Genomic DNA, 25,068 nt, shown 5'->3' with positions numbered 1-25,068 from the left:
GCTTGCTTTAATAAAATAAAATAAAAACTGCTTGCTCTAATTAATTTGGCCATGATGATTTGAGTCGGTGGTCATCATATCTTTGGGATTAACAGCATCCATATGGTGGGTCTAAGATATCTGAAGTTCCCAGAAAAAAGCCACACCTACAAAGAACATTCCACAAGACTGAACTTCAATAGTTGTGAAGAAACTGGAATGTTTCAGGTCAACAACCAGGTTATCTTGGGATGTTTTAGACCTCTAAATAGCAACATATTGCCTTCCTTTGTGTATGACCTAACATCCTTGTGACTATTAGGTAAATCCACTTGGAATGTACAAACAGAACCTTAGCTTCCACCAATCTAAAATCTACGAATGTCATCAGGCATAGAGCAGATGTTTCCCTGCTTTTCTGAAACCTGCCTGCCTGATGTTTCCACCCATGTATTGGAAAAGTGTCTTATTTTCTTTGTTCTGTTACTATAAAAACTTTATGAAAGTTATTACATTGGAACATGGAATTTGGGGTAACTTAAATTTGTGTTCTTGGGCCATGGTCACTCATATTTGGCTCCTGAAGAAATTACGTTTTCTCTTTTGAGGCACAAACTGTGTTTTTATACATTTATGAGCACTCAGACCAGGAATGGCAGGTAAGGGAGGTATGAGTCTAGATTATTCCTTTATTTGTACATATTTTTATTTGTGTGTGTGTGTGTGTGTGTGTGTGTGTGTGTGTGTGTGTGTGTATGCCACATGGATGCAGGTGCCAATGGATGCCAAAAGAGGGTAACTGGATCCCCTAGAGATAGAATTTCAGGCATTTGCAAGCTGCTCAATGTGGACACTGGGAACCAAACTTGGCTCATCTGGAAGAGCAGTAAGTACTCTTAGCCACTCAGCCACTTCTCCAGTGCTACAGATTCTGTTTTAAAAGTTAAGTTGTTACTTTGTTCACTGTGTTTTTTTAATTAATTTTGAATTTTAAAAAACATTGAATTAGGGGACTGGAAAGATGGCTCAGGAGTTTAGACCACTCATTGCTCTTCCAGAGGACTGAGATTCGATTCCTATTTTGGACATGATGGCTCACAACAATCTGTAACTCCAGTTCCATAGGATTTTATGTCCTCTTTTGATTTCAGTGGGCACCAGGTACACATGTGGTGCACATACATACATACATGCAGGCAAAACATTCATACACATAAACTTTTTAATCTAAAAAAGTTGCTCACTAAAAAATGTTGAATTAAAGTAATACCGATTCTTTGTCAAAAGTTAAAAATAGCATATACCACAGCAATCCTACTCCTAGGTTGATACTCAGAACTAAAAACATATTCACAACAAATATTTACGCATGATGATTCCTGGTAGCACTATTCACAAAAGACCAAAGGTGGAAACTAGCCAAGGGCCCATCAACAATGAATAAACTGGCAAATATATACAACGGAATTTTATTGAGTCATAAAAAGGAATGCTACCATTTGGGTAAGCCTTGACAAGATTAAGGTCAACGAAAGAAACCAGACACAAAGGGGCACATACACCATACACTTTCACTTTATGAACTACTACGGTAGGAAACGCTATCCAAAAAGGGACTGGAGGCTGCTGAAGAGCTAATGACAAAACACACGAACAAAAGCCTCGGGTGGGCGGGGAAACTCTAGACTGAACAGCTGACTTGACTAGTAATACCTGTGGGCTGTTAGGACCCAGGACTCTGATAGGAGGATCAGCATACTAACCCCTCTGCCATCTACCGCTTTGAGACTGTAGGGGAACTGATCTGCAGATGCTGTCTTCCATCCCAAGGGGAACTGATCTGCAGGTGGAATCTTCCATCCCCAAAGTCCTCTTTTCTGTCCCATAAAATCCCCAACCCTTCTGTACCACATCGTGCATGTGCATGTGTGCATGTGCAGTCTCCCAAGGAGAGACTGATGTCCTCCAGTTGTTCTGGTTAAAGAATAATTCTGCTCGTGTAAAGGCTGGTCTGCGCTTTTTTATTCCCAACTTGCCTCAATCAATCTGGATCTAACAGTTGCCAGGGGATGAGGAGTGACTGCTAATGAGAACAGGGGTTAATTGTGGAATAACTACATAAAGCTAATAGCTGTACAGTATGAGTGAATGCTACTGTACAATTAACTTAAAATAGTTTTTTTGCTATAAAAAATTGCTAGCCAAGCATGTTTGTGCACACTTTTAACCCCAGCAATCTAGAGGCAGAGGCAGGCAGATCTTTGTGAGTTTGTGGCCAGCCTGCTCTAAATAGTGAATTCCAGGACAGCCAGGGCTATGTAGAGAAACCCTGTCTCAAAAAAAAATTGCTGATGTTTAGCAGGGTGTAATATCTCATACATATAATCCTAACATTTGGGAGGCTGAGGCCGGAGAATCACAGTGAGTTCAAGACTATATAGTAGGCTACACAGTGAATTCCAGGTCAGCTTGGGCTACAGTACGAGATGCTGTCTCAAAAAGAAAAAAAGACAGTGGTCACAAAAACTGAAAACAACAAAAAAGGCATGAGAAGAAGCATGAAATGAGAGAGTGTAATAAAGGATAAAAATGACCAAAGATTGAGTCTATACATTTGTGAAGCTGTCGAAAGAATAATAAAAAGTAAATTTAATTAAAAAAGAAAGAAGATTATGAATTTTTACATTTTTTACATTTTTTGGTGTCTGTGTGTGTGCACATGCAGGGGTCAGAAGACAACTTGTGGGAGTTGGGTTTGCTCCTTCCACTTGAAGACAGCAAGTTGAAGAGATGGAACTGGGCCCTCCTTATCCTGGTTCCTGAGGTCTCAGATCCCCTTTACACTTTGTCTGTGAGATAACAGACTCACAACCCCAAGGTCTGCGCCTGCTAAATTTCACCTCTAACTGGAAATAAACAGAATGAGAAACCCAAATCACCTTAACTCCCACATTAAGCTATACTTCATATCCAGGCAAAAGAATAACTCGTTTTTAAACCCGAAACTGGCTATAGCACATGCCTGCCACCTTTCCCATACAATATCGGGAAGGCGAAGTCTCCCCAGTTCCTGCTTCCCACTTTGACCTCACCATGCTCTGGACAAAACACAGAAACACTTTCTGTGCCAGGATGCTGCTGAACGAAGTTTAATTAAGTATAGCAAAGTGTGACGACTACTACAGGCTGCCTCTGGAGGGAAAAGGAAAGGATCCCTTTGGTTCTGTTTCATGAAGTAAACATTTTCTGATTCCCTTTGAATCTTCATGGCCCATGTCTAGGGAACAGTGTGGTGGTTTCTTCAGATAATTCTTTCATCTTAAGTATAATTACTTCAGAGGCCTAAAAAAAAAAAAGGTAAGTATTAGTTACATCAAAAAGTGAATAATAAGCTCCTTTAAAATCATCCCTGTTAATCTTTACAGCATTTTAGTTTGAGCTCACCCCATTTATGACACACAGTAGTTTCAGATAAACAGAAATATCTACAGAGAGCTCATAGTAGAGCGATACAACTCTTTGTGGTTCTTTTTTTTTTTTTTTTTGCAATTCTGGACATTGAACTTGGGCCCCAGGCAAACCAGCCAAGCACTCTATCACTGAGCAACAGCCCCAGCTGAATAGAGCAGTGAACTCTTGACGAGTTGTCCAAAAGTTGCTATTCTAACTAAATACTAGCATATCCAACCCCAGGCCTGCCATAACCTCTAGGGTCATCCCAAGTGGCATCTGGCTCCAAGCAAAAACTTATTAACACTATCCATGATGCTGTCTTCTCTTAGAATACAAAATATAGTAACAGAGGAAATAAGCTGCCCTCGAACACCAATCCTGTCTCTAGCCTCTTCTTGCAAAGAAACAATTCTACTCTATAATTTTTATTTCTTGGATTTATTTTACGTGTTTGAGTGCTTTGCCTGCATGTATGTATGCATGCTGCATGTGTGCCTGGTGCTCTCAGAAGCCAGAAGAGGGCATCAGATCCCCCGGAACCAGAGGTACAGATTGTTGCAAGCTGCAATATGGGTGCTGTGAACTGAACCCAGGCCCCTCCTTATAAGAGCCACAAGTACACTTAACCCATCTCTCCAGCCCCAATCATATTTTATTTTATACAAAGTCAAGAGAATCTGCCCTGAGATGAGTGGCCTATAACACATTCAGCAAGATGGTCTTTTGTTTTATTTTGTTGAATTTTTAAAAACTTTTTGGAGATTTATTGATTTCATTTCTGTGATGAGTGTTTGCCTGTATGTATACTTATCACCATGTACATACCTGGTGCCCACAGAGGCCAGGAAAAGGCACCAGATGGCCTGGAACTGGAGTTATAGATAGTCATGAGCCACGATGTGGGTGCTGAGAACCAAACCTGGGTCCTCTGGCCAGCACTTTAAACCACTGAGCCATCTCTCTAGCCCCCCATTTTGTTTTTAATTTTATTTTCACTAATATGTATTGTATTAATGTTAGAGAGAGACAGAGAAAGCATAGCCGTGCCATAGCATGCGTGTGGGGGTCAGAGGACAAATTCCAGGTATCAGCTCTGTCCCTCCAACATGGGGTCTGGGGACTGATTCAAGTCATCAGGCCGCCATAGCAGGTGCTTTTACCTGCAACACCGTCTCACTGGCCCAAGGGTATCATTTAAAAAGAAAGGAAAAATTAGATAGCACACAAATCAGTGGTTTTAATTATGATTTGACCTTTTCATACATGGATAACTACAATTTATTCAGAAAGTAGGTTTGGGGGGTTGTTTTTGTTTTTAATATAGAATCTAATATAATCCAGTCACTGTGTACCTGAGGATTATTTTGAACTGCACTGCCTGAGTGCTGGCATTATAAACATGTAACATGTACACAATTAGCAAGTCGTTTTTTGTAAATAAAGTTGTATTGGCACACAACTATGTCCATTTGTTTCTATATTGCCTATGCCTGCCTTCTCACTGCAATAGCTATGACAAGCCCATAAGCATAAAATACTATCTGGCATTACAATGTTTTCTGGTCAATCTCCAACATAGACTATTACAATTCTACCCAGTAATTTACAGGTACCGGTATGCTCATTCCTGGCCTCAGATGTATGCCTTTTCTCCCAAATACTGTCTCTTAACAGTACCAAGGCTAAATCTGGACTGAGAAGGACCCTGGGAACCAAGTCCTATAATGCTCCCCAGGATGCCAGCTTCCTGTGAGACAAACAAATAATCCTCCAAAATGCTTCCTTACCCTCTCAGGTGGCCTGAGGCAAGAAAGAACTTCAGTTGATTTCCAGTTCAGCCAGCTTTGCCTCGGAATAGCTGTCATCACTGACATCACTGTATACATCACTAGAAAACAGAGAAAAGTCCCTCAGCAAGATGTGAAAAAATGCCACAAATAATTCGTCAAGTTTTAGTTCCAAACCTGTTCCATAATTAAGATCCATGTAGAGGAAATACTAAGAATATTTGATGATCATTTTGTAGTCTAACCACATGCAATGGTCCTTCTTTGCTCACAGCAACGGATTGCATACCTTCATCACAAGTCGTAGGTTAGTTGTTCTTAGAGCATTTAGGACAGTGTTTCATAGGTTGAAATGTATAAATCAAAGACTACAGATCAGCTGTCCACTTCCACAAAGCCTTGACTGCTCTGCTGCCTGCCCTGTGCCCGCGGCTTGCTTTCTACTCCAGGAGTTCTATTAACAATCTGATTTCATATGAAAGCCTGAGGCCAGGAGTGGTAGCTCACACTTGTAATCCCAGAACTTATGAGGCTGAGGCAGGAGGATTGCCAAAGAGTTCTGGGCCATCCTAGGTGGGCTATTGTGAAAACCTGTCTCCAAAAAAGGTCATGTCATCTGCAGGAAAATATATGCAACTGGAGATGATCATATGCAGAGAATTAACCCAGTCTCAAAAAGACAAATTTTGTATGTTTTATCTTGTTTGAGATTCCTATGATTTTACAGAAAATACATAAAATCATGCATGTCTATATGACATGAAAGAAGTAAAACTGTCTAGGGGGATGAGCATGACCAATGGGAGGAAGGGGCAAGCGAAAGGAGAGTGAGGATAGAAAGGGGGTACTTCCAGTATTCGATACATACTTACACATACTTCTAGGGTAACCTTAAAATTTTGTTTAATTTTAATTATGTTATAAAGAAAGTGGGCCACCAAGATGGCTCAGTTGGTTAAAGCACTTTCTGTACATAGAACCTTAAGACCTGAGTGATACCCAGATAACTGACTCCCAAAAGTTGTCCTTTGACCTCCACTCTCAGCATTGTGGCAGATATGTGTACAAATACATAAAACACACACACACACACACACACACACACACACACACACACACACACACGTGCGCACAAAAAAATTTCTGAAAGAAGTGAGACAAGTGGAAATGAGGCCACTTTGGACACACCTTGAAGGGGCCCTCTTTGCCCTTTTTGCCTCCTAGCCACCATAATATAAACAGTGTTCTTTTACCATGTGCTCCCCATCATGGTGTTTTGCCTTACCACAGAACCAAAAGCAATGGAGCCAGAAGATCATAGCCAGAACCCTTCAAAACAATATTTTTAAGGGAAAGAAAAGCATAGAGGATGGATCCCTTTATTTCATGTCAATCTAGACTAGGGACTGTTGTAGAATATTTTTTATGGTGTGTTACTTTTGTTTATGTTGTATTTGTTTAATTCTGTGAGGCTGTGTTACTGTGCCTGTCTAAAACACCTCATGGTCTAATAAAGAACTGAATGGCCAATAGCAAGGCAGGAGAAAGGACAGGTAGGGCTGGCAGGCAGAGAGACTATGTAGAAGGAAAACTCTGGGAGAAAAGGGAGGAAGAAGCCAGAGAAGGAGGAGGACTCCAGAGGCCAGCCACCCAGCTACACAGCAAGCCATGGAGTAAGAGTAAGATTTACGGAAGGAAGAGAACGGGAAAAGCCCAGAGGCCAAAGGTAGATGGGATAAGTTAAGGAAAGCTAAGGCCGGGCATTTATAAGTAAGAATAAGCCTCCATCTGTGATTTATTTGGGATCTGGGTGGTGGGCCCCCTAAAAGAGTAAAAAAGAAACAACAACAAGGGACTAAATCTCAGTCTATCTGAGGTTGAGCACCACATTGTCTTGTTCCTACTGAAGTCAATCTGCTCCCAAGTTCATAACCTGTTAGTTCAATGCTGGATTTTTTTTTTCATTTTTCATTGCTCTGATGACAACGATTTTCTTTGGCAATGAGAGGGTTCAGGACACATTACTCCAAAATATGGCACCTTGGCATAGTGAACATTTGAAAGTAAAGGAATCTGAGGTAGTGTGACAGGGCAAGACAGTGCTGAGGCTCCTCCATCTCATATTCTTGATGAGACCATTTTAGGTGTGACTAGAATTTGATCTCCTTGATAGCAAATCCCATGGAAAGTTACCCAACTCTATTCTAGGAACCAAGGCCAAGATACCCCAGCTAATTTATCTTGGCTTCTGTTAAACAACTGCATGCTTATACAAACCTCTCCCTCCATAACTGCTCATCTTAGTTTTTGTTAAGCTGCTTGCTTGTGCAAAACCTCCCCCTGCAGCTGTGGAGCAAGATAACCGGATGTGGTTTTTGCTTCTGAAAGCCTCTTGCTCTAAAATCTCTGGGTTATACTGGGGTCCTGAATACCTGAGAGTTCTAGAAGCTGGAATAAAGACTTTCAATAGGCTATCCACTCTGTCTGAACGGTCTTCTCTGGTGGGCTACCGGCAACAAAAGCCTACACAGGAAGGTCTCTTGAGCTTTCATCTGGCCTTTCTGCCCTAAAACAGGTGCTCTGGCCTTCCCTGAAGCAGATCATGTAGACCCTGAAGTGAAGGGTGCCTCCCTAAACAGGAAGGGCACTCTCTGAAGACTCAAAGCAGCTGAACAAGGCAGCCTTGTAAGTTGTCCCAGTCGATTGTCAAGACATCCTGTCCTCTTTGTCCATGTCTATGTTCCCTGCCTCTCCTGCTGTTCGTCAGCGCTGCTATAATGGAAAACCCTAAAGAGGTCAGCGAGATACACTCAGCAGGTGAAGAACTCAACTGTGCAAGCCTGGGGACCCGAGTTCAATCTCTAGAAGCCACCACCACATAAAAAGTGAAAGGAGAGAAACAACTCGATAAAGTTGTCCTCTGACATACACACACAGGAAGAAAGGGGGAGGGAGGGAGGGAGGGGAGGAGAGACGGAGAGACAGGGAGAGAGACAGAGAACAAACTAACGTTTCTCTGGGTCTTCATTTCCTGATAAAGACTCCTAATGCCTGACACATCCCTAACTTTGGCCAGGCATTTGCTGACCTAAATGGCAATAAAAGTCTGAAATCCTTAACCAGTGAAATTTCACTTTTGTTCTTTTAAAAGAAAAAGGGAAAACCACTGGGAAAGGTCTAGGCAGATAGACTAGAAAACAAAACTCCTATTCTCCACTTACTGAGTGATTAGCAATAAACAGATACACTAAATCATCAAAGTTTCTGTTTTGTTTATTCATTCTCCTTCTTGACTTTCTGACAAAACAGCAGAGGTATGGTGCCATCAGACCAGAGAAAACAACGAGGAAAAGGTTAAGAATTAGTCAAAAATGGAATATAGGTTAGCTAAAGATATAAAACAACATATCATTATTATTAAAGTCAAATACCACCTCCCATTTTTTAGTTAGGAAAAGGCACTTGTACTGCTATATAATGACTAAGAGCTTGTTTTAGTTGTTAGTTTGTTTTTTAAGATTGGCCCAAAGGCTGGAGATGTAGCTCTGTTGACAGAGTGTTGCCTTCAATCCCTAGCACTGCAGAAACTGGGCATGATAGTCCATGCCTGTAACCCCTCACTCACAATGCTGAGAAGGGAAGCTGCACCGTGAATCTGAGGCCAGCCTGGACTCCAGAGGGAATCCCAACATACTGTAGGCTTCAGATGAGAGCCTATCTCAGAATCAATTAACTAGTTAATTAACAATCCAAACAGCTACAACTTCAGACATTGGCCAGATGTATAAATCTGGTCTGAAAATTACATAAAAGTAAGCTTTTGTTATTCATGAAGGTTACATGTTCCTGTGACATGCTCTCAAAACTTAGGGAAATATAGAGAATCAGGGAAAACCATTAAGCACTTTAAGTTTCAGAATTATTTCCTAAAAACCATTTTTAAAATTAATTTAAAAACAGAAATTAATTTAAGAACAAATTATTTCCTGTACCAGGTATAATTCCCCACAAGGGCCTTAGATGGGTCAGCTCTAACCCACCAGCTCTCACTTTCTACCAAACTGCCAATGCATCAAAATGGAACAACCTGAGTCAAGCAAATTGAGGCTCAGCTTGAGTTTATTCATCTCTAAGGTTAATATTTTTTTCCTAAGTGTTCTGAGACTAGGTAGGACAATAAACCATGATACTCAAGAACAGAATTGTCAGAATAGGCATGACTGCTAAACTTGCTGATTTAGAGCGCTCATCTGGAGGCCAAAAACAAGTGATAGAAATAAAATGTGGGTCATCAAACAAACACAAAACAACACTGGCCTCTGCAGCAGACTGGAAAATGTAAGCGCCACTCTGGGCCCTGTACGATTTGGGGGATGACTTTTGTTTCACACAAAATAAACTTAAGAGTCAGTCATAAGGTAGATATGCATATTTCACTTAAAGTTATCTCAGCTCTATATTAATATTAATCTATCTTTTTAAATAATTATACACACACACACACACACACAGACAGATCTGTTGTTGTTTATGGAACATGATTCTGCAGTGTAGCCCACACAGCCTAAAACTCACAATTCTCCTGCCTCAGCTTCTTGAGTATGAATTCAGAATTAAAGACCAGCACTATGCCCAGCTAAATATTATGGTTTTGCATGTTAAATTCCATTAAGTGTCACAAAACAAACAACTGTATCTCTTATTACATTTAAGGAAGCAAAGTTTTAAGTTGTCCAGTATAAGTACAAGCCGCCGTGGCTATATAAATTTAAAACAATTAGAGTCAAATGGAATTAAAAATGCCATTCCTTACTTGTACTGGCACTTCAAGTACTCTACAGCTATGTGCGGCTAATGACTGCCATTTTTGAATAGTGCAGATTATCGAACATTTCCATCATTTGAGAAAGTTTTAATGGATAGTATTGATTTAAAACTAATGGGGCCAGCCAGATGGCTCAGCAGGTAAAGATGCCCGCCGCCAAGCCCGAGGACCTGAATTCTATCCAAAGAACCCCTTGGTGAAAGGAAGAGAACTGGCTTCTGAAAGCTGTCCTCTCAACACACACACACACACACACACACACACACACACACACACACACGCACGCACGCACGCACACACGCATGCATGCATGCATCCATGCATGCACACACACGAATGCACACACACACAGACACATGCACTCATGCAAAATAAAAATGTAATAAGTAAACTTAAAAAGAGATTAAAAATAAACTACAATCACTTTGATATTGATTATCATTATTATTTCCGCAAAAAAAAGTGTTTTTAAAGGCCTTTCTGTGTATGGTTAATTAAAGTCATAGCAAATATTTCTCATGCACATGTTCCCCAAGTAGTACAAACTCTTTTTAAAAATAGTTCATAGATCTCTCTCTCTCTCTCTCTCTCTCTCTCTCTCTCTCTCTCTCTCTCTCTCTCTCTCTCTGTCTCCAGGTTTTTTTCTGTGTAGCCCTAGCTGTCCTGGAACTTGCTGTAGACCAGGCTGGCCTTGAAAGCACAGATGAGCCTATCTCTACCTCCTGAGTGCTGGGATTAAAGGTGCGCCCCACCACCACCTGGTTCAAGGCAAATCATCTTTAATGCAAGATATTTAGCTGGGGATTTGAAGTAAGAAGCTTCAGTTACACAAACAAAGCAAGGCGTCTACTCTTACAGGCTTCCAAAGGAAAGGGGGGTCTTGCATTAAGCAGGAACAGGCTTCATTAGTATGTAACCTGTGCTACCTGACCGAGGCCAGGGAATGAGGCCTATGTGACTAGGCTACAGGAGAGGACAGGGAGTGGGGCTTGGTTAATGGGTGACTATGCAATGTGAAAGCAGGCAGGCTGCCTTCCACCTCCAGGTGGCAGCAGAAAACTGGGTGTGTGCCTGTCCTGCTCACAGCCTTCTGGGCTTCAGGCCCGGGTTCTACCGGTGGCAAGATCAAAACCATCAGTTCCAACACGGTGGGAAGTGCTATCCTAGCACATTACTTTGACTTGCAAGGCTTGATCACAACGGTCTCCATGTTTATATTTGTTTTTGAAATAGTCTTTTGTAACTCATGCTGGTTTCAGACCCACTATGTAGCCAGGGATAACCTCAAATTTCTGATCCCCCTGCCTCCACCTCCAAAGTGCTAGACTGCAGACATGATCTACCAAACCTAGTTTACCTAGTGCTGGGGATGGAACCCTGGACTTCAAACATGCTAGACAAGGCAAAACATTTCTGTCATTTGAGAAAGTTTTAATGTATAGTTATTGAATTAAAACTAATGGATAACCTGTCTGTCAATGACTCCTTACTGCTAATAAATTCCCAGTAAAAGAAAATATTGCAAGATACTAGGGGAAGGGTGTGGTGATGTTCCATATATCCCACCTTTTATGCTACCCTGAAGCAGCCATTAATCACTTCTTCTCTATTAATAGAAAGAGGTTGTTGGAATTTAAAAACAAGCTTAATGGCATAGTTAGGACTCCCAGCATGCATGAGTTCCTATAGTACTTTGTATCAAAATCCATTTCATGTGAAAAAGTGTGTTTTGAAAACACATTGCCATGCATAGTTTTCCCCAAAGCATTGTTACTGCTATACTTTCTTGTTTCTCAAAGGGCCCCTGGAAGCCATAAAATACAAGAGCAAGGGAATAAAAACTTAGTATGCTCTGAATGTGTTTTGCATCTCATAGTAAACAGGAGACTTCAACCCAGGCAGGGCTTTAAAAGCACAGTGGTCTGTATCACTCTGAACTCCATTCCTGGCTGGCAACCATATTATCAACGCCACAGTGAAGTGAGACCTGTAAAGAGCACCTTTTAACCAATGCATAATCCCCGAAAGAAGGAGTACTCAGATGTGACTTATTAACAATAATTTGCCAGAAAAAAACCCTCTAAGTATAAGTTGAAGTCAATCATGGGGGTGGTGAAAAGATGTTGAAAAGAACAGCTCAAAGCAAAAACATAAAAATAAAAAATAAAAAAGATTGGGCTTTCTGTCCCAATTCCCTTTTGTTTGAAATGTAACAAAGGAGAGAACGTGGTCTTTTGATAGAAGTCTACCAAGTCTCGTGTCCACTATGCCTCACAGCAGCCCTAAGGATGGTCGATGGCAACTTGGACACTACCCTCCAATGAGTGGCAGATCCAGAAGCATCATCAACTCCACCATCAAAACCACCACCACAGCAAGAAAACATTTAAGCACATATTGTATGATTGGCCCTAGCAGCGTCAACCATGAAGGCCAAAAGTCCAAAAGCAAGGTGGTCCAAGTTCACAGTGCACTAGAACCTGAACAGCACACAGGTGCAGGGGAGAACATCTGAGTCTTTGGTTCGGACAGGCAAAGTGAGGCAAGCGTGCCTCAGACTCTAAGGCTTAGAGGGAGAAAGGTACAGTGCTATCACAGTACAGCGATCCAGTTAACCTGAGGCCCTCAGCCCCATGCCCACCTTCCCAAGTCCCATGAGCTGACATCCTAATAGGATATAGATTGGTGTTCCTTCTCACTAAGCAGGCCCAGAATATATATCAATAGCCAGGAGGCAAAGGCATTAAAGCCCTCTAGGGAATTCTCAAGACTCATAGGTCTTCTGTATGGATTTATGTGCATTTTCTTCCATAAGCCAAAGTAAGCCTTTGAGGGTTCTGAGCTGCAAAGTCATGTGAGAAGACCATTCTCATGGCAGAAGATGGATTCAGAGGATTAGAAAGAGAAAAACCAGAGGCACAAAGTCCAGGCAAGAGGCTTTGTAGTAGGTAAAAGATGAAGGCAGCTGGAACTAAGGTAAAATTAGTAACAATAATAGAATAATAATAATAATTCATATTTAAGTTCCTACCATAGACCAAGCATTGTGTAAAATGATTTATATAATAGTGGGAAACTTAATCTTCATTATTACTATGTAAACTAGGGACTTTCACTTTGAGTTGGGGGGATTGTATGTGGTGTGTTGCTAGGCTACAGTCCAGGGCCTTATAAATACTAAACTATAATATTAATCCACAGCCTTCCACCCTCTTTTTTGAGATAAGGTCTTACTATGTATCCCTGGCTGGCCTTGAACTCATAGAGAATTGCCTGCCTGGCTCCAAAGGAAACAGTGCAAAGAAAGATGAGGTCCCAACCATTCAGGAAAGAAGAGTTTGGATTCAGCAAGTCCTACTCAATTCCAGAGCTTAGGGTCTGAAAGCTCAGGCTACATGTCCTTGTAGTATAGTACAATGCTTACCTAGCATGGACAGAGCCTTGGGCTCAATCCTCAGCACCACACACCAAGTGTGGTAGTACAAGCCTGCAATCCCATCACCAGGGAGGGCGAGGGAGGAATTCAAGGTAATTTTCAACTACATATTGAGTTGGAAGCTAGCCTGGGATATGGGAGACCCTCCTACAAAGCTAAAAAATAAAGTATAGGCTAAATAGTAGGTCGTGTCATTGGAACTGATGTTAATTTTCTTAGCTATGACATCAAATTGTGTGACAAATGTGAAAATTTTATGAATATTTATGTATGAAGTGCTACCATGTTTGCAACTTACTTGTAAATGGTACCAAAGTCAACTTTGTACAGAGAAGATGGAGGAAGAAAGGGAGCACAGCAGAACTGTAACAACTGGTACACGTGGCCACAAGGACTACTGGACTAATCTGCTATCTTGTTGGTATACTTGAAAGTTTTCAAAATAAAAGAACTGCAGGGGAAATACATATATTCACTATTATACCTGGCTTACTTGTCTGTTACTGTGTGTGAAGAGACACCATGACCTAGGCATCTGACAAAAAAGAAGGCATTTAATTGGGGGCTTGCTTACAGCTTCAGAGGATGAATCCATGAGCATCACGGTGGGAAACGTGACAGCAGGCAAACAGGCATGGCACCGGAGCAGTACCTGAGAGCTCACATGCTGAGACAGCAACCAGGAGGCAGAGAGAGTTCTAAGTGGGAATGGTGCAGGATTTTGAAACCTCAAAGCCCAATCCCAGTGACAAAAGTCTTCCAACAAGGCTATGCCTCCTCCAACAAGGCCACAACCCTTGATCCTTCCTAAATAGTTCCACAAACTGGGTGGCAAGCATTCAAATATGAGTCTATGGGGGTCATCTCATTCAAACCACTACTACAGCCAAGAAGAACCACATATAGGTAGAAAGACTAGAAGGAAATAGTTTTTAAATATGAATACAGTGCAATTGTATTAGGTTGTTGAGCTTATGGGTGTTTTCCCCCAAAATTTTCTATAGCATTACATCTAGAAATCAATAAAAAAGTAACTCATCTCAGGTTGGAAGTCAGAATGTGATTTATAAAGACAGACAGAGACAGTGTGATTGAAATGGGTTCCTTCTCCTCCTGACTGCCTCCGGGATTCAAAGACAATGGTATCGTGGTAGGCTGGGGACAGAGCTCAAGGCTGGAGTACGTACAAAGCCCTGGCTGGGTTCGAGCCTCAGCACCACTCAAAGAAAATTAAGTGGCAAGAGCAAATGGGAAGAAGACAATAGACTTACACTAGGAGTCCAGTCTAGAAGGGAATCAGGAAATGGAAGAGCCAGACTCCAGGAACACACTTCCTTTAAGGACCCTTATGATTATGAAGTAGCTCTGACTTTTGAATTTGGTCTGCAATAGTCAATCAAATACAGTGCACCATCAAGTACCTTCTTTATTGGTTTGAATACCACCACGCCTCTTGTTTTGCTATGGAAAGATGATCTCTCGGTACAAGAGACAGAAAATGTTGGTTGGAGTCATGATTCAAGGTCCAAAACTTAAAATAAAATGTTACTCAATTATCTTCAAACCCCAGTTTTATCCTTTAAAACACCGTTTCCCCCAAAGAGTTGTATTCCTGTGAACTGTGGATTGACTGTACCTGAGTTCTTGTGTTCTGATACAGAATGAGCTCTACCTAAGCAAGAGTCTTACTGTAACCCACAAATGGGCCTGATAGATGCCCACGTCATAAAACTAGAAGCTGCTCTTAAACTTCTTGTGTACCAACTGGGCATGAGAGCTGTGCAGGGCAGACAGAGACACACATGTGCTGAAAAAGGTAAATTGTATATCCTTCTGCTGCTTTAAAATGGAATTCCTGGGCTGGGGCTCAGGAGTGTGACTCAGTGTAAGGCTGTATGCTTAACACCAGCAAGGCCTGGAGTCCACTCACCAGCACCAGCCCCCAGAGCAACTCCTCATACAGGTTATATAGAGGCATTGTTTCTATAGACTAAAGAACTCCCCATTCCAAGCACCTTAGCATAGTCTATGTAGTGCAAGTAAGGTGGGAGAGAAAGACCAGGAACGTTTTGGGGACACGAGAAGCAGAAAGGAACTCTCCACCCTGGAATCCAAGTCTCTTGCCAATGGAGAATCGAGAATTCCAGCACAAGTAGTTACTAGCTGCTCAAGGCCCTTTTGGGGGCTGAGAGTTGGCTCAGCAGTTAAAAGAACTCACTGGCTGCTCTGCCAGAAGATCCAGGTTTGGTTCCCAGCACCTACAATGGTCACTCACATCTGTCAGATATGAGTCCAGAGGATCTGACTCCCTCTTCTGGCCCCAATAGGCACTGCATACACCTGGTGTACAGAAATACATGCAGGCAAAACACCCTACACACAGAAACTAAAAATAAATAAAATCTCAAAAAAAAGCCTTTTCCCCTTTCTAGCTATAAAACATTTTCTAGGAATTTCATCAGAAACTCCGTTTATAGAGAAAAGACATATACTAAACTTCTTAATGCATCCCTAGTGGCCCCTGGTTCCTTTTTGCCAGACTGTAATTCCATTCAAGGCATCTTTAGAGCCACCTCAGTTATCTCTTATCAAATGAAAAAGAAAAAAGGAAAAAAGATTTCTAAGCAGCCTTTTGAGATGTAACTTGTATATATGGCTAATGCTAAGACTTCAGTGTCCAAGTCACAAATTCTCAGTTTGGCCTGAATCAAGGTCTCTGAAAGTCTAGGGGAATTCCTGAAGCTGCTGAGACTAATATCGAAGAGCTGTGTTTCTTTACCCTCACTGCTGACACAAGCGTCCAAGTTTACTAAATGTTTCTTACAATTTTATGAAGCAGTCTCATTCCACTTGAACTGTGCTACCAAGACCATTCAAACTTGTGGTTACCTTTTTTAAAACATGCATATGTATATGTCTGGGTGAGTGTATACCACTTGTGTGCAGGTAGTCAAGGAGGCCAGAAGACGGTGGTGGATCCCCTGAAGCTGGAGTCATACATAGGTGGTTTTGAGTTACCAGATGTAGATGCTGGGAACCAAAGTCAGGTCCCCTGGAAGAGCTGTAGGCATTTTCAATGGTTAAGCCATCTCTCCAACCCTTATGTTTACCCCTTATAAATGGGACAGATAAAATTTTGACACAGAAAGAGACATAGTACCAAAGATTACAATTACATGTTGAATGGAGCATAATTTCCTGTTAAACATGTTTACTCTAAAAATGGATTTGTATTTATTCAAAATGAATTAACCTGGCAGCTGCCATCTTTCAAAAGGCTTGTAGGGTCAGTCAGTAGCTGATGACTTTCAGAATGAATTCTCTACTACTAACTTGAATTGGGTCACTTTTCTCGGTCTACATTGTTTGTACAATGTGATTTATGATGACTACTGCTTTCCTTCAGGGAGTCTGGAATTTTGATGGATGCTAGGCAGAGAACATCAGTGTGACCATCCCTTAGTAAAAATCTCTCAACTCCAAGTCTATGGGCAGAACCAACACTCTCTCTCTCTCTCTCTCTCTCTCTCTCTCTCTCTCTCTCTCTCTCTCTCTCGCTCTCTCTCGCTCTCTCTCGCTCTCTCTCGCTCTCTCTCGCTCTCTCTCGCTCTCTCTCGCTCTCGCTCTCTCTCGCTCTCTCTCGCTCTCGCTCTCTCTCTCTCGCTCTCTCTCTCTCTCGCTCTCTCTCTCGCTCTCTCTCTCGCTCTCTCTCTCGCTCTCTCGCACGCGCACGTGCACGCAGCACTGGAATGAGGGTGCACTTGCTAGCACAGATGGGAGTAGGGGAGCACAGGAAACCTAAAACGGACTTCTCCGAGCTCTGCTTACATCTCGTCCCCGACTGCTCCTTGTGTGCATGTATACTGTGTCACTGTCATAGATATTAGCTGTGAATACAACTATATTCTGATTTCGACTCAAGAATTACTGAATATGTGGGTATTCGTAGGTGGGACCCTCAAAACAAGGCTCTTTTTTGATTTTGTTTTGTTTTGTTTTGTATTTTGAAGTAAGGTTTCGATCTGTAGTTCAGGTTAGCATCAAACCCATGGTGACTCACCTACCTGAACCTCCCAAGTGCTAGAATTATAAATGTGAACCAGCACATCTGGCTGTGGTGGCAGATGCTGCTGCTTCTCCTCCTTCTCTTCCTTCCTCCTCCTCCTCCCCTTCTTCTTTTTTCCGGGGGGGGGGGTCTCACTGTGTAGTCGTGGTTGGCCTGAACTCAACAGTAGACAAGGCTTTAAGCCTCAAACTCAGAGTTGCGCCTTCCTCTGCCTCCTGGTGCTTGGACTAAAAATATGTACCACCATGACCGGCTGCCTGTACTTTAAATTACATTGTGGGGGGAGAGGAGGGTGCATGTGTGGAGGTCAGAGGACAACTTGTGGGAGTCAGTTCTCTCCTGGGGACCCAATTCAGATTGTCAGGCTAGGCGGCAAGCACCTGTACTCACTAGGCCATCTCTCTGGCCTGATTTGCATGTACTTCACAGCAATTAATAAAAAAAATTAAGAATACTACCCTAGAATGATTGTGCCCTTGAATCAACTGCTGTAAGCCTAAAACTAGGGGGAATTAGCCTTCAGAACTGCTGCCATTCTGCAGATAACGGAGTGGCTGACAATTTAGTTCACCAGCTCTAAATCCCTAAATAATATTCTTACTACAACTCCCAAGTGCTCAATGATAAATATTTTCTCCACTGGGCAGGATGCAGAGGTTACAGCTCAGGTGTTCTTATTAAAGCCAAGAATTTTTACACTCTGCACCTTGAAGACATAGGCTGCCCATGTGCCATACAGCTGAGTATAATCAGAGACAATTTCAGGGGAAGGAAGTCATTCTTCCAGTGTTCATGCTCGAGCTGTTTGCAAGTAGTAATCTTGTTTGAAAGAAGCACAGCTTGTATCGGTGTGTGGCCAGCAAGGCAGTCACCTGCCATTCAGAACTCAGCAATCCCATGGAGGTGCCAGAGAGCAGTTGAGGTAAAAAGTCCTTTGTAATCCTGGTGTCTGTCACTGGATTATTAGTCACCACTCTTGTGGTTTGGGGGATTTGTTTATTGGCTTTTTTGTGGGTTGGTGTGTGTGTGTGTGTGTGTGTGTGTGTGTGTGTGTGTGTGTGTGCAAGGGTTCACATAGCCCAGGCTAGCCTTGATGACCTTGAACTTCTGATCTTCTTGGTTCTACCTCCGAAGTGCTGGGATTATAGGCATGCGTCATCATGTGGTGCTGTATGGTGCTAGGGATCAAACCTCAGGGTTCATACATGGTAGGCAAACATTCTACAACTGAATTACATTTCCTAGACTGGTTTTGGGTTATTTTGCTTTATTGAGGCAGGGTCTTGATATGTAACCCTGACTGGCTTGGAACTAATAGTGTAGACCAGGCTAGCACTGAATTTGCAGTGATCCTCTAGTTTCTGGAGTGCTAGCATTACAGGGATGTGCAGCCACACCTGCCACATCAATCACCATTCTTCATTGAGAGCCCTGCAATATCTCAGGTTTAGACCACCCTCCTCTTCTGCCTGCACTTTCCACGTTAGTGGAGAGCCACCTGTGTGCTCAGTAGCCAGGCTGACATAAAGGAAGGCACCAACTTGTGACTGATGCACAACCATGGAGGACTACGGGTTGGCTGAAATCACAACGAGCTCCATTAAGAGGGCTATTCTCGCTAAGAGTGTATCTGGCTTAGCTGTTTCAGGCAAGTGCTCAGCGATGGAGGAGCTTCACTCAGAAATGCCAGCCTCCATGCAGAAATCAATAGGCCTCATATAACACAGCAAGTGGGTAAAAGGACAGGCAGACTACACGAACCACACTCGTTCCCTTGTGAGCTGATGCTTGCAAACGGCCAGATACTTATCAGTGTATCATTTCTCTCGGCCAACTAACTTGCTCCATTGTCACCTCCTTCCTACACTAGAATCTGTAATACTAGAGACCATCAGGTAGCCATAAAACGTCATAGCACACGTGTGATTTGGAATTCCACATTGGAATTTCAATCTGCAGCCTGAGAACCCAGGAATGTTTTCATCATATGAAATCTCTTATGCAGAACAATAGCACAGAAGCCAGGAGATTTGGAGACCACATCTGAAGCAGGGAAGAATCTGAGTCCCCTTAGCCTGTTCCTTATGGTAGTCCCCAGACCCAGTTGGAAAGCCACTGCCCTGGTTGTGACAGCAAAGAGTGACTATCAATTTGGTCAAGGCAGCAGCAGCCATGTAAGCCATGTAAAGCTGTTCCCATATGAACCCACAGGAAAGTGAAGCACTAGGGCTGTGAGCGTCTCTGAACAATAATGCATTACAAGAAGACTGTGTAACACAAGCTTACAGACACCCCTTGTCCTGATGCTCCTGATCTCAACTGCAGTCCTGCAATGGTTGTTTACAAGGGCAAGAGTCTAAGCAACATACAGCATTACTGTGACAGTCAATCATGCTTCCTAAGTCTGGTATATTCCAGGCAGTTCCTTCTACTTCTAAACTCGCTACACATAATCCATACAATATTCTCAGAGGAGAATAAATACAGATATACATTCTATCCAAACTATTGTTTAAATGTCATGAAATCTCGGTCACTACCTAGATCTTAACAATTACTGTGCTGTTCACCTGGGAAATTAGAACAGAGCAATACCTTCCCTCCTCTCCTGTTTTTTGTTTGGTTGATTGGCTGGTTTTGGGTTTTTTAGGTTGGAGATGTAGTTGAGTAGGTAAGAGTACTTGCCTAGCATGCATGAATCTCTTGGCTCCATCCTCAGGACAGCTAAATGTGATGACACATATCTGTAATCCCAGCACTTGGAAGTTAGAGGCAGGAGGATCCAAAGTTCAAGGTCATCCTTGGCTACAAAGCAAATTCAAGAACAGCCTGAGCTGTGTGAGACCCTGTCTCTAAAACCAAAAACAAAAAGACATGATATGATGTCTCACTATTTATACCAGCTTAGCCTGGAATCCATGATCCTCCTGCATTAGCCTCTTAAATACTGGGGATACAGATATACATCACTACAACCAGCAAAACATAGCTTTAAAAATTTAAATGATAATATTCCTAAGGTCGATATAATCTCGATGTCCATTAATACTATGATAATGAAAAGAATGGCAAAAGATTAGGATCATCAATTGAACTAAACAGAAATTAAATAAAAACCAATTTACTTAACAACTTTCAGGGAAGACAAGAAAAGTCAGATCCCTTACCTTACATTCTTAACTCAAAATAAAGTCCAGATACACTGTTGGATATTAAACTATGAAAGTGCTAGAAGAAAACACTAGGGTTATGATTTATAAGATCTTTCTACAGGAAAAACTTTAGGCAGGATACTAAAGATAGAATGCAGAAAAAATTAAACATATACTTTTTTTCAAAACTTAAATTCCACAATGACATTCAATTTTGTGGAAAAGCTAAGATGATAGTAACCATACATCTTGGCTCATTGCTAGGAGCATTAAGCTGGTTACCTGGGCGACAGTCTGTTTATCTGTTGCAGATGGGCATTCAGGTTCCCAGTTGCGGCAAGTAAGAGCCCCAGGTATGGAGGGGAAGGCTTCATTGGCCTAGAAGAAAACTCGGGATGGAACTGCACACCAATGAAATAGGGATGACCTGAAATGAAAGCAAGCATGAAGTAATTGAATCAAGCAGACATGAGAACCAGCCACTAGAAAGGTTACCATATAACTGAACACCAACCCACACTAAACACTGAAGGGATTATTTCACTTGCCAACAGAGTTATTTCCATGGTCCATTTTTGGAATAAAATCCCAAATTGCAAAATCCATTTAACTTAATTAGAGACCTAGAATTTCTTGGGTATTTTTTTTTTGAGGTGGTGGTGTTAGACTAAGGAAAGTGAAGCAAGAGCTTTTGAGTGCTAACATGAAGTCTCCTTCGTGAACATCAACCTACTTTTCTGGTTTCTTTTGAGATAGGGTGACATGTAGCCCAGGCTACCCTTGAACTGCTCCATAGCTGAGAATGATCTTGAACTTTTGATATTCCTACCTCTACCTCCTAAGTATTATAGGAGGATTATAGGTGTGTGCCACTACACTGGGCTTATGCAGTGCTGGGGATTGAACTCAGGACCTCATGCAGTCTAAGCAAGCATTTTACCAACTTGGCTACATCCCCAGCCCTAGCCTGCTTCTGGAAGACCTTTCATTGTTGGCTCAATTTCCATAGCATCCCAAGACTTCAAGCTACCCCCTACCACTTGGCTTAGTGAATAAAAGCATTTTCTAAGCAAGCATGAGAACCTGAGTTCAAATCCCCGGCGTCCATGTAAAAGAGTTAGGCACCACTGCCCCATGCCTGTAAGGCCAGCATAGGAGGGTGAAGATGGGAGGATTTGGAGAGCTTCCTGGCCAGCCAGCCTAGCAGGAAGTGGGGAATTTGTTGAGACCCCATCTCATGGCAACAAGGTAGAAAGTAATAGAAGACACTGAATACACATACACACACACACACACACACACACACACACACACACACACACACACAAACTGAGCATTCATAGCTGGTAGACACTACACTAAGCAGGCAGAATAGTTTCTTCATTGGAGCAAATTCTCCTGGACAGGTCTGACCTCAGAAAAATCCTGTGGAGGAATACTGTACATGAAAGCAGAAGCCTCCTTGAATTGGAGGGCTATTCGGCTATGAAAGCTTAGCACAGGAAATGATACCTTCTCCCTCAACAAAAGAAAAGAGTAAAGTATGTTGGTGCAGGGATATAATCCCAGCACCCCAGAGGTGGAAGCAAGAAGATCAGGATTTCACGGTCATCTTCAGCTACACTACAAGTGCACAGGCCATCCTGTGCTACAGGAGACCCTGTCTAAAAGCAAAACAAAACAAGTCAGTGTCCTCAGTAGTTTTTATTGTCAATGTGATATAGCCTAGGGTCACCTGGGAAAGGGAAACCTCAAGTGAAGAACTGCCTTGATCACATTGGCCTATCCCATGTCTGTAAGAGATTGTCTTGATTGATGAGGAAGGGCTAGTCCACTGTGAGTGGCACCATCCCCAGGTAAATGGGTCTGGGCTGTATAAGAAAACTGAGCATGATCTAGAGAGTAAACCAGTAAGCAGTGTTCCTCCTTGGTTTCTGCTTCAGTTCCTGCCTTAATTTCCCTCAGTGATAAATTCTGACCTGGAAGTATAAGCCAAGATAAACTCTTTCTTCACCAGGTTGCTTTTGGTCATAGTATCTATAACAACAGAACTCGAACTAGAACAGTCAGACCTAGTGGTACAAGCTGGTAATCCCAGCATTTAGGAGGCAGAGATAGGAGGATCACCACAACTTTGAAGGCAACCTCGTCTACACCGTAAGTTCTGGGTAAACCTCAGCTACACAGAAAAACAAAAACAAAAACAAACAAAAAACCAAGGGCCTTAGGAATGGCTCAGCAGGTAAAATTGCTTGCCTCCACTAAACCTGACTACCTGAATTCCATCCCTGGGGCCCATGTGATGGAAGGAAAGAATCATAAGATTTCTAACCTCCATATACAAGTCATGGCACGAGGCCCGCCCTTCACCTCCACCCCCACAAATAAGGAAACAAATGTAATAAATTAAAAAAACAAAAAACATAATAAACAAAACTTTATTTTAAAAACAAAGAAAAGTCATCCACACTTAGAGACAAAATTGAGCAATATAACTTTAAAGTAAAACACATTAAAGATTATAGCATAATATCTAGGGATGTCTTAGAAAGAAAAAAAGACAGTACTTCTGTTTCTGTAGAGCTACAGAGAGATGCTGTGACACAGATCATGTCAGAGCCAGGGACAGACTATTTAAATGAATGGATCATTGCTCAGAATCATTTTATCCAAACAAATTCTCTGGGTGGAGATGAAGAATAGTGAAAGAGTTTTTATTTTGATGATGTTCTATCAGTCAAACAAAGTACCTTTAAAAATAATGCTCTTAATCGCTTTTAAGCAGATTCTGACATTCTACAAATCTCAAGCCTTGTTCCTCTCAGAATCCTTGAGGGACGGTAGAGACTCGTGGCTAGGCTTCTAAAGGGTACTTAAGATCAAAATCTTCTGGGGAATTTTCCTTCATAAAATGAATTCCCTTGCAGTCAGCTTTCAAAAACTGCAAGGTTTTACAGCAGCTCTCATTTCCTTCCCAGCCTTCATTAACTCGGAAGGCGTCAATGGGCATCTAAATCTTTGTGAAGAAAGTGGCCTCTCGGTATTTGCTGACAATGAGAGAAGCAGGAGAATGAAAAGAGAATGAGCACTTGAACAAAGTAAACAGTTAGCTGCTTAAGAAATTCTCTGCCCTCTTCTCACAAGCCAAGAGAGGCTGGTAGCCTTCAACAGCAATCAGTGATCATACTTTGACATCAAAATGACTCCTGAAACACACCATTACTATTCTCATCCAAAACTCCACAGTAACCAGACAGGGTGGCTTACACCAGTAATGCCAGCACTTGGGAAGCTGAAGCAGGAGAATTATCTCAAGGTGGAGGCTGGGCTAAATAGTGTATTTTAGGACTGTTTGAGCTACTGAATGATAACCTGTATCTCAAAAAGAAACCCCCCAAAACACAAAATTAAACAATAATAACCACCACAAAATATACTCTAGGCAGAAGACCCAATGGAAATACAGAAAACTAAAGTGTCTTGAAGGTGGGGACAGAAGAAGGCTACAACCTGAGTTTACTCCCCACCTCCCAATGCCTCGCTCAATGGTCCTGGACATGTTAGTTAACCTCTCTGCACTCCAGCCTCCTTCATAAACGGGAATTAACGTCCATCAACTACTTTGTGACGCACACCACAGGCACATATGGAGTCCCTAGCAGGGGTTTAGGATCAAGCATCTAGTGAGCTCACTAAATGTCCATTGTTTTCTTTCAGAGTCCAGGTAAGAGGCTACTGTGTTCAAGGCAGCCATCTCCAACATCATCTCCTCCTGGTTTGGGATTCACACCACCCCCTTTCTGTTTCAGATTCTTGAAGTACTCCAATAGATTATGGACCATCAAAAGGGGAAAAGACAGAAAAGAGCCTTTAAATCAGAGAATTATGACATGGGCTGAGAAGGAGAAAAAGTTGCCAAGTTGTAAAGAGAGTCTGGAAGTCTAAATCACATAGGTTGAAAAAGCAGTTTCTCCAACATCGTTCTAATATTTTATGTATTTGTGTTTGTTTATTTGTTTGAGACAGGATCTCTCTGTATAGCCCTGGCTGTCCTGGAACTCACTATGTAGACTAGGCTGGCCTTGAACTCAGAGATCCCGAGTGTTGGGTTTAAAGACAAGAGCCACCATGCCTGGCTATTAATTTGTGAACAAGGTCTCCTTTTGTAGCCCTGGCTGTTACATAGTCTACTATGTAACATAGATAGGCTTCAAACTTACAGTGATCCTCCTGCTCAGTCTCACAAATTCTGGAACTACAAGCATGCACCACCAAACCCAGATCAGGCTACCATTTTGGAGTATCCAACACATACTTCACATTCAACAAACCAGAGTGGTTTTGCCAACAAGTTAGCATGGCTGGACTGC

General features: G+C 42.1%; 1 protein-coding gene across 6 annotated transcripts in view; it reads right to left on the bottom strand.

Moving 5' to 3' along the window:
• Nucleotides 1–1,432: 1,432 nt before the first annotated feature.
• The window catches only part of Ctps2 (CTP synthase 2), a 125,660-nt gene continuing 102,024 nt past the window's right edge, over nt 1,433–25,068 (bottom strand). For all 6 annotated transcript variants that reach the window (XM_042268977.2, XM_042268980.2, XM_042268978.2 and 3 more), the window contains exons 17-19: nt 20,981–21,125; nt 5,220–5,320; nt 1,433–3,321 (exon numbers count right to left, since the gene is read on the bottom strand). In XM_042268977.2, coding sequence (XP_042124911.1) covers nt 5,251–5,320; nt 20,981–21,125 — 215 coding nt within the window. In that variant the 3' untranslated portion in view covers nt 1,433–3,321; nt 5,220–5,250. The remainder of the gene's footprint in view (nt 3,322–5,219; nt 5,321–20,980; nt 21,126–25,068) is intronic.

Source organism: Peromyscus maniculatus, chromosome X (genome assembly GCF_049852395.1).
Source record: "Peromyscus maniculatus bairdii isolate BWxNUB_F1_BW_parent chromosome X, HU_Pman_BW_mat_3.1, whole genome shotgun sequence".
Classification (NCBI taxonomy): Eukaryota; Metazoa; Chordata; class Mammalia; order Rodentia; family Cricetidae; genus Peromyscus; species Peromyscus maniculatus.
This window is presented reverse-complemented; position numbering and strand designations above follow the sequence as displayed.